Genomic DNA, 12157 nt, shown 5'->3' with positions numbered 1-12157 from the left:
TATTTTCCACAGATTTCTGGAATTCCAGTGCATTAGCCAAAGTGGTGACCGGGTACCCAGAGAAGTAAATTCTGGAACCGCAGACTTGCTATCTAGTAAGCCGCAGGCTGCAGGCATTTAAATGCCCAGCACTGGCTGGAAGAAGGAACAGCACGACCGAGGTTCATCCATTTTCTCCAGGTCTTTGCCAGGTGCTACCTGGAAGATGCAGATACGTCCAGAGGCTGGGTGCTCGGGGAGGCCATGGCAGCATCATCCAGGTTCGGTGGAGCCCTGGCTCCGGCCCGGTCCGGCCCGCTTGGCGCCTTCGGCCCGGTGCTCCCGCTGGCCCCACCGGGCACCCGAGGCTCCGCAGCCCGCCCAGCGGCGTAGCACCCCGGCTCGAGGCGAATTCCACAAACAGTGTCCGGCTTCCTGTCCTCTTCCCCCTCCCGCGCCGCTTCCCTCGCCCCTCCCTCTCGGCCGCCCGATCCGCCCGCCCGCTTCCCCCCTCCCAGCTCCCTCGGGTCCCGGGATGGGGGGGCGGTGAGGCAGGCACAGCCCTCCGCCCCCATGGCCACCCGTCGGAGCCAGAGGCGGAGGGGGCGCAGGGGGGAGCTGGGCACCGCCCTGCTGGCCCCACTCGTGCTGGGCCTGGGCCTGGCTCTGGCCTGCCTTGGCCTCCTGCTGGCCGTGGTCAGCCTGGGGAGCCGGGCATCGTTAACTGGCCAGGTGAGGCCCCCCGACCGCTGCACAACCCTCCCTCTGGGTACCCTGAGACTACGGAGGTGCCCATCGGGCGGGCTGAGGGCCAGGGGACCCTGGAGGTCGGAGGTCGGGTGGAGGGCGAGGTGGCAGGTGGAGAAATACAAGGACGGGGGTGACGCTGCCTCCTTCCCAGCAGGAGCCTTCCCAGGGGGAGCTGGTGGCCAAGGAGGAGCTGGAGCCCCTGGTGAGTGTCTGTGGGCGCGGGGAGGGGGTGGGTGCCGAGGCGGCCGCTGGGGGGTGGTGTGCGAGGTTTGCACCAGCTGTGTGCGCGCGCCGGTGAATGCAGCATGCATGTGCAGGGTCCGGGTGTGGTGCATGTGAGGGAGGGAGCCGGGGATGTCTGGAAGAAGCTGGTGCCAGGGTTGTGCCACTTGTGCACCGAGTGTTTATTGGCTGTTGGGAGTTAGAGTGGGAGGCGTGTGAGCGGAGCGTGCCCTGGAGGAGGGGGTGCTGTGGGGGCGGCACAGGAAGGGGCGCTCGCGCTGTCAGATGTGTGCTGGTTGGCAGGTGGGTGGAGAAGGTGTGGCTGGCTTCACTAGAGGTTAGGACCGGAAATCTGAGCTCCCACCCCTCTTAACCGCTCCCCAGCCCCATCAGATACCTAAAACTTCCCTGCCTGGGGCTGACTCCCCGGGAGAGGCCCTGGTGGTGCCAAGTTCTGTCTTGGAGAAGCCCTGGCTGAGCCCGTTCTAATTCCCTTAGGAGCTGAATCTGCAGGCAGAAGAAAGCCAGGGTCCCGTGCCTTTCCTTAAAGGCTTGGCTCGGCCTCGCCGAAGTGGTAAGTGTGGGGATAGTCCAGTCTGGCTGGGGCAAGGTGGTTCCTGGATTCACCCTCACTGCCCCGTTCAGCCAGCAGAGCCAAATCCACCTCCCTCATGGAGAAATTGAAGCACTCAGAGTGGAAGCAAGGGCATGCAACAAAGCAGTCCGGAATGTAGGAACTCTTTATCATCATCTTTATTATTATTATTTAAGCATTATTTATTTTCACTTGTTTTAAAGACAGAGGGAGAAAGAGATGCAGACAGAGCTCTCATTCTGATCCCCAAATGCCTGCTGGGGCCATGCTGCAGCTGGGAGCCTGGAACTCCATCTGGGCCTCCCATGTAGGTGGCAGGGCCCCAGCCACCTGAGCCATCACCTGCTGTCCCCTCCAGGGTGCATGTATGGGCAGGTGGTTGGAACTGAAAGCAGAGATGGACCTGAACCCACTTACTGCAATCTGGGATGTAGGTGAAGCAGACGGGTGGCTGAGCCTAGAAATTCTGATTCCGGTGCCAGGCCGTGCAAGCAAACAGGTGCAGGATGAGGCATCATGTGATGGCTGTATCCAGCTCTGCGTGGGATGACCCTGACTTATCCCTGTCTTCTCAGCACCCCTTTGCTCCCATGGGTGCTGAGTTAAGTCCCTTTCCTTGGGGAGGAAGATTCCGAAGCCGGAGTCTTCTGCATGAAGATGAGGAAACCACATCTGGGTGGGGAATTGGGAAGCAGACCCCAGAATGGTTGGCCTCACTACCCTCTCCTTCCTTGATTCCAGCAACCAAAGGCCGGAGACCACGGGTTCGCAGGGCGATTGCCGCCCACTATGAAGGTGGGTGACGGGTGAGCCCTGCGGGAGGGCTGCAGGTGTAGGCAGGAGCCAGCCAGGCCTCACGGACCCTTTCCCGTGTCTTACAGTTCACCCACGGCCAGGACAGGACGGGGCACGGGCAGGTGAGACCCCATGCCCTGCTCCGAGCTCTCCCCTGACCGCTCCCGCAGCACCAGCTTCCCTGGGAAAGCAGCCCTTCAGAGCCTGGGACGTCCCATTCGCTCCTGCTTTCGTTTCTGGCACCCCCCGCCCCCCCAAGCAGTTGGTTCAGGCAAAGCTCAGAGCTTGGTTCTCTCTGTGACCCAGGAAGCCTGCCAGGATCTAGGTCTCAGATCCCAGACGAGTTCTCCCTCTCCCTCTAACACACCCTCCTCTGCTTCTCTAAGAAACACTTAAGAGTCTCTGCTTTCCCTCCAGAGTCCATGAACCCTTGGGACCCCATCAGCTTTCCTCCAAATGCTTTCAGCCTCTGCCCCTGCCCTATCCCGCCCTCTCCCCATTCACCCCTCACTGCCAGCCTCTGTCCTTAACCCACTGCTGTCCTCCATCTGTCCCTCAGCCCGTCCCTGCCCATCCTGAATGCCCTTGGCTCCCCATCTGTGGGGTAGTCCTCCTCTTGCCCTTGCTACGGCCCTCTGGTGCCTCTTGTGGACTCAACGCTTACACTGTCCCCTTTCATTTTGGGTGCCACTCTCACCTGGACTGACTTTCCTTTGGGGATAGGCCTGGAGGCAAGAGCTCAGAGCGGCTCAGACCAGGGCACTGCTGATGGAAATGGAGATAGGCGGCTAGATTCAGCAGGTTGGAAAGGGTAGAAATATTTTCTGTTGGGCTATTTACTGATAATAAACAAGTGGGAAATGATGACAAAGTGAAATCCACAACAGGTGGCTGATATAGGGGACTAGCTCAAAAGCAGGTCAGGATGGGTGAAGTCAGGGTCAGGGCCCCAGGGCTGGTGTCCAGAGTGTGAGACTGCAGAGAAACAAGGGCCTTGTCAACCAAGTTCCCCAGCTCTGGGACAAAGGGGAGAGAGCCAGCCTGGGGGGGAGAGAGCCAGCCTGGGGGGGAGAGAGCCAGCCTGGGGGGAGAGAGCCAGCCTGGGGGGAGAGAGCCAGCCTGGGGGAGAGAGCCAGCCTCGGGGGAGAGAGCCAGCCTGGGGGGCAGAGAGCCAGCCTGGGGGGGGGGGAGAGCCAGCCTGGGGGGAGAGAGCCAGCCTCGGGGGAGAGAGCCAGCCTGGGGGACTGACAGGCAGAGAGAGACCCAGGAGGGTGATGCTACGGCATCTAACAGAAAGCATAGGATTTTTTTTTTCTTTTCCTTTCTTTTTTTTAGGATTTATTTATTTATTTTTATTGCAAAGTCAGATCCACAGAGAGGAGGAGAGACAGAGAGGAAGATCTTCCGTCCGATGATTCACTGCCCAAGTGAACTCAACGACTAGTGCTGCTCTGATCTGAGGCCAGGAGCCAGGAGCTCCTCCAGGTCTCCCACATGGGTGCAGGGTCCCAAGGCTTTGGGCCATCCTCCACTGCTTTCCCAGGTCACAAGCAGAGAGTTGGATGGGAAGTGGGTAGCCAGGATATGAACTGGCACTCCAATGGGATCCTGGAGCATGCAAGACAAGGACTTTAGATGCTAGGCTACAGCACCAGGCCCAACTTGGGAGTTTTTTTTTTTTTTTAAGATTTATTTTTATTATTTCTTTATTGGAAAGGCGGATATACAGAGAGGAGAGACAGAGAGGAAGATCTTCCATCCGATGATTCACTCCCCAAGTGAGCGCAACGGCCAATGCTATGTGGATCCGAAGCCAGGAGCTTCTTCCGGGTCTCCCACGCGGGTGCAGGGTCCCAAAGCTTTGGGCTGTCCTTGACTGCTTTCCTGGGCCACAGGCAGGGAGCTGGAAGGGAAGTGGGGCTGCTGGGATAGAACCGGTGCCCATATGGGATCCCGGGCGTGCAAGGCGAGGACCTTAACCACTGCGCCACCGCGCCGGGCCCTCAACTTGGGAGTTTTAACTGATATCTTTCTCACTAGGCTAAACACTTACCCTGACATATTTATTTTGGTGCAAAAATTTTGAAATCCATGCACAGTTCTTTCATAATGTGAATTTTCCATAGATTTTTTTTTTAATAAATTAAAAATGGGGACCTGGTGCAGTAGCCTAGTGGGTAAAGTCCTCGCCTTGTCTGTGCCAAGATCCCATATGGGCTTTGGTTCTAATCCCAGCAGCCAGCTTCCCATTCAGCTCCCTGCTTGTGGCCTGGGAAAGCAGTAGAGGATAGCCCAAAGCCTTGGGACCCTGCACCTGCGCAGGAGACCCAGAAGAGACACTGGGCTCCCGGCTTCAGATGGGCTCAGCTCTAGCCATTGTGATTGCTTGGGGACTGAATTAGCAGATGGAAGATTTCCTCTCTGCTCTCTTCCTCTCTGTATATCTGACTTTCCAATAAAAATAAATAAATCTTTAAAATAATTTAAAACATTTTTAAAAACCTCCCAAGTCATATATCTTTGCTCCTGGACTCACTTCTGTGCTTTGGCTCCTGACTCCAGCGTCCTGCGAATGCAGACAGATCCTGGAAGGCAGAGAGGTGTCTTTCCTCTTTTCTTTTGTAAGTAAAGGAAGATCTTCCATCTGTTGCTTCACTCCCCAAGTCACTACAACGACCAGAGCTGAGTGGATCCCAAGCCAGGAGCCCCGGAGTGCAGGGTCCCAAGGCTTTGGGCCGTCCTCGACTGCTTTCCCAGGCTGCAAGCAGGGAGCTGGTTGGGAAGCAGGGCTGCTGGCATTAGAACCAAAGCCCATATGGGATCCCGGCGTGCCCAGCAAGGACTTTACCCACTAGGCTACCGCGCTGGGCTGATGGGGAGGGAGGTTACTTCTTGGTTGAAAAGCTGACAAGGACAGTGCCTGGGGCTGGTGGAGGAAGGCAGCTGACCCCCAGCCAGAGAGGCGTTGGGAGAATCCGCCGGAGGACAGTTGGCGCTCACAGCTCCCTCGTCTACTTGGTCTTCCCTTGGGGGTTCTCTGAGCACCTGCTGGGACCTGGCCCGTGTGCAGGTGGTGAGCAAGGCAGTGGTCTCTGTCCAATTGTTCGTGGTATTGTTTCGCTTCTTTGCAGTTTGCAATAACTGCGCGCGCGCGCGCGTGTGTGTGTGTGTGTGTGTGTGTGTGTGTGTGTGTGTTTTGGTAATAGTCACATTGAGACATAACTTACAGACCATAAATCATTGAAAGTGTACGGTAGGATGTTTTTAGTATATGAGGGGATTTCAAAAGGCTCATTCAAGATAGAATTAAGAGATGTGCAGGTGCATCTTGGTGCAAAAAGAATTCAATTAGATTTTGTCACAATGCTCATTTTGCATAAACTTTTTAAAGGAAAGATTTGGTTATTTGAAAGGCAGAGTTACAGAGAGAGAAGCACAGGCAGTAAGAGAGCTTCCAACCCCAAGTGGCTGCACAATGAGGGGCGGGCCAAGTCGAAGCAGGATCTACTTCTGGCGTTTCCCACGTGGGTGGCAGATGCTCAAGCACATCATCTCCTGGTTCCTCAGGCACGTTAGCAGGGAGCTGGAGAGAAAGTAGGGCAGCCAGGGCTCCAACTCATGCCTACATGGGATGACAGTGCTGAAGATGACAACTTAACCTGTTGTGCTACAATGCTGCTTCCTTTCCGAAAACCTTTTTAATGTATTTTATTATTATTATTATTATTTTAAGAAATATTTCTTGGGTCTGGTGCAGTAGCCTAGCGGCTAAAGTCCTTGCCTTGCATGCGATAGGATCCTTTATGAGTGCTGGTTCTAAACCCAGCAGCCTTGCTTCCCATCCAGCTCCCTGCTTATGGCCTGGGAAAGCAATTAAGGATGGCCCAAAGATTTGGGACCTTGCAGCCACATAGAAGACCCAGAAAAGGCTCCAGATTCCTGGCTTCAGATCGGCTCAGCTCTGATCACTGCAGCGGCTCAGGGAATGAATCAACACACAAAAAGATCTTTCTGTCTCTCCTCCTCTCTGTATATCTGACTTTTCAATAAAAGCAAATCTCGAAAAAAGGATTTACTTCTTTTTATTGGAAAGGCAGATCAAATTTACAGAGAGAAGGAGAGACAGAGAGATTCCCCCATCTGCTGGTTCATTCCCCAAATGCCTGCAATGGCTGAAGCCGAGCTGAGCAGTGTCACTGGCCACTGTGGTGATTTTAGAACACTTTTCAGCACCTTGAAAATAAACTTTGTGCCCATTACCTCCTACTTCCATCATTTCCAGAGCTCTCATATTGCACCTTCAGTCTCTCTGCACTTGACTGTGGAGCAAAATTTGGCCGTGAAGCCTAATGAAGTACTGATGCATGCTACCTGAGGAACAAGCCTGAGGTCACCGTGCCACGTGAAAAAAAAATTATGTGCATGAGGTCACTTGTATGATCTCAGCCATGGCTGTACAGTCATGCCACATTTTATTAATCCATTCATCAGCCAATAGATACATTTTTTTATAATGTCTTAAATGTATTTGAAAGGCAGAGGGACACGGTGAGAGAGATCTTCCATCCTTGTTCCACTTTCCAAATGCCCCCAGTAACCAGGGCTGAAAACAGGAATCTGGAATTCCATCCCAGTCTCCCACATGAGCTGCAGGGACCCAAGTATTCATCGCCTGTTGCCTCCCAGGGTGCACACCAGCAAGAAGCTAGACTCACAGGTGGAGCTGGGACTCGAACCCAGGCACTTAGATTTGGAATGTCAATCTTCAAAATGGCAACTCAACCATTTTATCAAACACCTGCCATGTATTTTTAACATTTATGATTTAAGTAATGTGTGTGTGTGTTTGTGTGTGTGTGTGTACATTTTCAGCATAAAATGACCAAACACTAGACACAGATGAAGGAAAATAAAAACTGCTTAATTTCTTGTTCAACCCTGTTCTGTCCTCTGTTGACGATTTATTTTGAATCCTTCTGGTTAGTTATGTGAGGTTTCCTTGTATAACTTCCTGTTACCCTCTGGGCTTCCATAGGGCACTGCCCCTCCCCTGCCTTGGGCCATCTTCGTATGTATCTTCAGGGGAAGGTGGGTCCCTGAGGAGTTGTGGGGACTTTTCCTTATCTTTGACTATCTCCGCCTCAGGTGTGGATGGCACAGTGAGTGGCTGGGAGGAAGCCAAAATCAACAGCTCCAGCCCTCTGCGCTATGACCGCCAGCTAGGGGAATTTACAGTCACCCGGGCAGGGCTCTTCTATCTGTATTGTCAGGTAAGCCCACCTGGCTTGGCAGGGTGGTGGGAAGCCAGTCTGGCTATGGCATTTGAAAGTCCCTGGCTTTCCCTGCTTTCTCCCCATCTGCCCCACCCTGGTGCCTCACAGGTGCACTTTGACGAGGGGAAGGCTGTCTACCAGAAGCTGGACTTGCTGGTGGACAACGTGCTGACCCTGCGCTGTCTGGAGGAGTTCTCGGCCACGGCAGCCAGTTCCCTTGGGCCCCAGCTGCGTCTTTGCCAGGTGTCCGGGCTGTTGTCCCTGCGGCCCGGGTCCTCCCTGCGGATTCGCACACTCCCCTGGGCCCATCTCAAGGCTGCCCCCTTCCTCACCTACTTTGGACTCTTCCAAGTTCACTGAGGGGCACTGGGGTTCCCACTGTGTCCCCTCTGCCTGCTCCGCCCCCACCCACTGCTGCTCTGCCCTCCAGACCTGCCCCTCCCTCCGTGGGCTGTCAGGGCGTGTTCACGTGGTTCCCATACCACAGAAACACATTCTTACAATCCCTGCCCCGCCCTCCCCCCTGGCCTCCACCTCACTGGCTCCCAAGCCTTAATTTTTCCACACCCCCATTTACCCTCCCTCACCCAAATCACCAGGACACTCTGTTTTCTGACACTGTGGGCAAGGCTGGGGCTCCCCAAAAGACTCCACCTTCAGGCACAAAGAGGGGCTGGTGGCAGGAAGCCAGAGAGCCTGGAATTAGGCCAGGAGCTCCCAACTGTGAGGGGTGAGGGCCCGAGACAAGCTCTTCCCTTGAAAACTCCCTGTGGATTTTTAAAACAGATATTATTTTTATTATTATTGTGATAAAGTGTTGATAAATAGATATTAAAGAGAATGAGTCGAGGTCTGTCTTTATTGGGACCGGAGAAGGGGGGGGTCATTCTCAGCTCAGGGTTGCAGGGCCACAGGAAGAGGGTCTGGCCTAGGACAGGGGAGGCCGGCCTCTGTGCCCAGCAGGTGGGAGAGAGCGAGTAGGAAGGCACATTAGCAGGGAGAAAATCAATTCTCCGCTCAAGGTACAGCCCCAGCGGCCTCATTTCCCTAGGAGGCGGGCTTCCTCCTCGGGGGAATCCCTGGCTGGGAGGAGCGGGCCCTTCCTCTTGGCAGCCTCGGGACCTGGAGCAGGTGCAGGCATAGGCCCTGATTGGCAGATGGGGTGGGAGCCAGTCTGAGAGGGGCTCAGAGTCACTGAGCAGAAGACTGGGCCCAGGCCTGGGGAAAACTTGGGCCCCTCGGACCTGCAGAGGAATCCTGCGGGGGGTCGGAGGTGAGGGGTGGGGGTGGGGGTCTTGGGACTGCCTCTTTGTCTTTTCGTCTTGAGCCTTATGTAAGACTTGTTCCTGGGAAACAGGAAGTCCTGCTTGCCAAGTTCGGCAGTGCAGGGAGTATTGCGGCCTCATTCCAACACACCCGGCCTGGCTTTAACCCCAGCACTCACCAGTTTCTTGCTTCTGGTTCTCTTTGCCGCAGGCCTGCACCCCTCTTTTCCTGCCTTCAGTCACCCCTAGAGCTTCCCCCTAGAGAGATCACGCTCATGCCCGAGCCAAGGGGGCTTCCACCCTCAGCCCCCGACCCTTGACTCTGCCCAGCTTATCCCCCCCAATCCTGGCTCCTGGCACCATGCCCCAGAGCCAGCCAAGCTTCCCTCCCCCAACTCTGGGGCCGCCCCTGGGTTCCTGTGCTCTGGCCGCTCCTCCTGGGTGGCACTGGCAGCCCTGGTCTTCCTAGAGATACTGCCACAAAATTCTCCTGGGGGACTGGAGGGGGCGCCTCGGGGGACACTTGCCCCGCAGCGGGGTGCCAGGAGTACCGACAGTACCTCTAGCTCGCTTTCCTCCTCCCTCCTGTCCATTATCAAGTTCCTTTTTCTTTCTCCCTTGCGTAACGCTCTCCTTCCCTTCTGCACCGCTTGCCTGCACCCCCACCCTCCTGCCAACGCTGTCACCCTACAACCAAGATCAGGGCTGTTAGCAGGGTCCTGGGTTCATGCCAGCCTCATCTCCTTTCTTGCTAGCCCCCAAAGGGCCGCAGGGCGACCCGGGGGGCCCAGTTCGAGAGCCAGCACTCTCAGTGGCTCTCTGGTTGAGTTGGGGGGCGGCTCTGGGCGCTCTGGCCTGTGCCATGGCTCTGCTGGTCCAACAAACAGAGCTGCAAAGCCTGAGACGAGAGGTGAGCCGGCTGCAGAGGGGTGGCGGGCCCTCCCAGAAGGCCGACGAGTATCCCTGGCAGAGACCTTGGGAGCAGGTGAGTGAGGACAGCAGGGGTCTCTGGGCCACCCCCTTCTTGGGGCTCACCTTCCCGATTTGCAAAGTTTCAAGTGGCTGCGAGAGAGGGTCCCGGGTTTGGAAGTCCAGGGGAGCGGCCATACCAGGAAAGGAAACTGTTAAAGATTAATGCTCCTCGTCCCTAACAGATCCTGGAAGACAGCCAGCACCAAGACACAGGGCGCTAGGAAAGGTGCAAGAATGATCCCAGGGCCAGGGCTGGGACAGCCATTGGGGACCCTGGCATGTTTATAGTCAAAGCCTGCCTCCTCCTCTTTCCGCAAGCAGAGCCCCGAAGCCTTGGAAGCCTGGCAGAATGGGGAGAGACCCCGGAGACGGAGAGCTGTGCCCACCCAGAAGCAGAAGAGTGAGAGGCGTCGGGTGCAGCTCAAGCCCCGAGCAGGGTGTGGGTGGAGGGCGGGCCCCTGGACAGCGGCAGCAAGTGGACACTGCTGAGACTTCCCCCTTCTCTCCTCAGAGAAGCGCTCAGTTCTTCATCTTGTTCCCATTAACATCACCTCCAAGGGTGAGCACCACATCAAATGCTAGCTTCTGGGGAGGGACAAGAGCTGTGAACGCTGGAGCTGGTGCCTGGGCCATGAGGTGGGGGCCGGGTACCAGGGAGAGTGTGGGAGTATGCCAAAAGAGCCTGACCACCACACTCCTTCTCTCCAGAGGACTCCGATGTGACGGAAGTGATGTGGCAACCAGCTCTTCAGCGCGGGAGAGGCCTGGAGGCCCAAGGATACGTTGTCCGAGTCTGGGACAGTGGATTTTATCTGCTGTATAGCCAGGTAGCCCTGAGACTTACCCTGAACCTCAACGGGGGGGTCCAAAGGCTACCTCTTTGCCTTCACATCCTGGTGCTGGGGGTGTCCTAAGCTTCCTCGGTCCACTGCAAGCTTTGAAGACCCTTGTTCATTCCCTGGACCCCTTGTGAAGGATCCAGAGGCCACCCAGAATTTGCTCTCATGCTCCCCACCCCGGCTGTCCTCAACACCTTCCTTTGCTGCCCAGGTCCTGTTTCATGACGTGACTTTCACCATGGGTCAGGTGGTGTCTCGGGAGGGCCAGGGAAGGCAGGAGACTCTTTTCCGATGCGTCTGCAGCATGCCCTCCGACCCGGATCGGGCCTACAACAGCTGCTATAGTGCAGGTGAGGGCCACCAGGGCAGTGGGGCAGGTGGGCGTGGGATTGGGGCAGGGCACTATGCCAGGAAGCTGAATGTCTGGACAGAGGATGCAAGGGATGAAGGGTACTATTGTACGCAGGAGGCAGAGAAGGGGGCTGGAGAAGGCAGAGAGAAATGGCAGCGAGCATCTATCTTCTCTCTTTTCTCAGGGGTCTTCCATTTACATCAAGGAGATACCCTGAGCGTCACAATTCCCCGGGCAAGGGCAAAATTCAGCCTCTCTCCACACGGCACTTTCCTGGGGTTCGTGAAACTGTGATTGTGTTAGAAGATGTGTTTCTGAGCGTGGTACCCGTCAGAGATGGCCGGGGGAGCTGGCTAAACCAAGGACAGGGCATGGGGCAGCAACAGAGACCTCTTCCTGGGTTTGGGTCTCTGCTCCTCTCCTTTCCTTCTCCACTCCCAATCCTCCCCTCCCACCCCGACTTTTGAGTGAGTGGACACGAAAGAGGCAGAATATTTTGCTTTTATCCCCCCACCGAAACGCCTGTGTGTGTATGTATGTGGAGTGGGGGACCCTGGCAGGCATTGTGTATACACCTGCCACGCTTAGGTCCACTGGAACGCATCCAGAACTGCACCACCACCTAGTGGCAGCTGGAGGGAATGGCTCTGCTCGTAGGCCCTCCGCAAGGGGAAAACCCGTTTCCTACAGCACGCCTCTCTCCGGGTACCCTCTGCCTCTTCCTTCTCTCCCAGCACCATCCCTCTGCAGAGGCCTACCTAGTATGCACCTGTCTGCGGCCACAGCATTTTTGGGGACCCACGTTTTGCCTTTCGCGTGGCGTGGCCCAGCTCCCGGCTGGACTGGTTCCCGGGAACCTTGGATACATCCCGCCTCGCACCCACCTTCCCCTCCATCCCCAAGGGCAGGTCCTGCTTCACTCTAATGAGCTCTCTCTTCGGCTCAATCCCTGCCTAAAAGTGAAATAAAATGAATGATACACGCTGGACTCTCTTTCTTCGCTTCGGGCTTGTCCCCGCACCATGATCTCTCCTGCTCCTCTTGCTCTTTCTCGGCGCCCCAGCCCGGGGAGGGACTCGGAGGCGCAGACCGGCCCACGGAGAGGTTCCAGGCCA

At 56.1% G+C, this 12157-nt stretch overlaps 2 protein-coding genes across 6 annotated transcripts; both read left to right on the top strand.

The window, feature by feature from the left end:
• The first annotated feature begins 496 nt into the window (after positions 1–496).
• On the top strand, positions 497–8455 carry TNFSF12 (TNF superfamily member 12). The gene is made up of 7 exons (XM_041001129.1): positions 497–711; positions 884–931; positions 1450–1525; positions 2288–2341; positions 2428–2463; positions 7487–7611; positions 7723–8455. The coding sequence occupies exons 1-7, from the start codon at positions 553–555 to the stop codon at positions 7972–7974; spliced, it is 750 nt and encodes a 249-aa protein (XP_040857063.1). The 5' UTR covers positions 497–552; the 3' UTR covers positions 7975–8455.
• A 652-nt stretch (positions 8456–9107) lies between these two features.
• On the top strand, positions 9108–12028 carry LOC121170160 (tumor necrosis factor ligand superfamily member 13-like). 5 transcript variants are annotated; one of them, XM_041001123.1, is made up of 6 exons: positions 9108–9864; positions 10173–10251; positions 10363–10410; positions 10560–10678; positions 10902–11040; positions 11227–12028. In XM_041001123.1, the coding sequence occupies exons 1-6, from the start codon at positions 9607–9609 to the stop codon at positions 11334–11336; spliced, it is 753 nt and encodes a 250-aa protein (XP_040857057.1). In that variant the 5' UTR covers positions 9108–9606; the 3' UTR covers positions 11337–12028. The 5 variants fall into 5 exon arrangements, with proteins under 5 accessions (XP_040857057.1, XP_040857056.1, XP_040857062.1 ...); XM_041001122.1 differs by having other exon boundaries at positions 10170–10251; XM_041001128.1 differs by lacking the exon at positions 10173–10251 and having other exon boundaries at positions 10368–10410.
• The last annotated feature ends 129 nt before the right edge of the window (positions 12029–12157 follow it).

This window comes from Ochotona curzoniae, unplaced genomic scaffold (genome assembly GCF_017591425.1).
Source record: "Ochotona curzoniae isolate NIBS_2020 unplaced genomic scaffold, NIBS_Ocur_1.0 scaffold_2453, whole genome shotgun sequence".
NCBI lineage: Eukaryota > Metazoa > Chordata > Mammalia > Lagomorpha > Ochotonidae > Ochotona > Ochotona curzoniae.
The sequence above is the reverse complement of the archived record's forward strand: the minus strand, read 5'-3'. Positions and strand labels throughout refer to the sequence as shown.

What these genes read in the sequence shown, in the direction of transcription:
- TNFSF12 (XM_041001129.1), top strand. Translation starts at nt 553, where the DNA reads ATGGCCACCCGTCGGAGCCAGAGGCGGAGGGGGCGCAGGGGGGAGCTG. An exon ending in GGGCATCGTTAACTGGCCAG is followed by an intron (nt 712 to 883) that starts GTGAGGCCCCCC and finishes CCTTCCCAGCAG; the next exon opens with GAGCCTTCCCAGGGGGAGCT. An exon ending in ACAGGACGGGGCACGGGCAG is followed by an intron (nt 2,464 to 7,486) that starts GTGAGACCCCAT and finishes TCTCCGCCTCAG; the next exon opens with GTGTGGATGGCACAGTGAGT.
- LOC121170160 (XM_041001122.1), top strand. Translation starts at nt 9,607, where the DNA reads ATGCCAGCCTCATCTCCTTTCTTGCTAGCCCCCAAAGGGCCGCAGGGC. An exon ending in GGCAGAGACCTTGGGAGCAG is followed by an intron (nt 9,865 to 10,169) that starts GTGAGTGAGGAC and finishes TCTTTCCGCAAG; the next exon opens with CAGAGCCCCGAAGCCTTGGA. An exon ending in TTTATCTGCTGTATAGCCAG is followed by an intron (nt 10,679 to 10,901) that starts GTAGCCCTGAGA and finishes TTTGCTGCCCAG; the next exon opens with GTCCTGTTTCATGACGTGAC.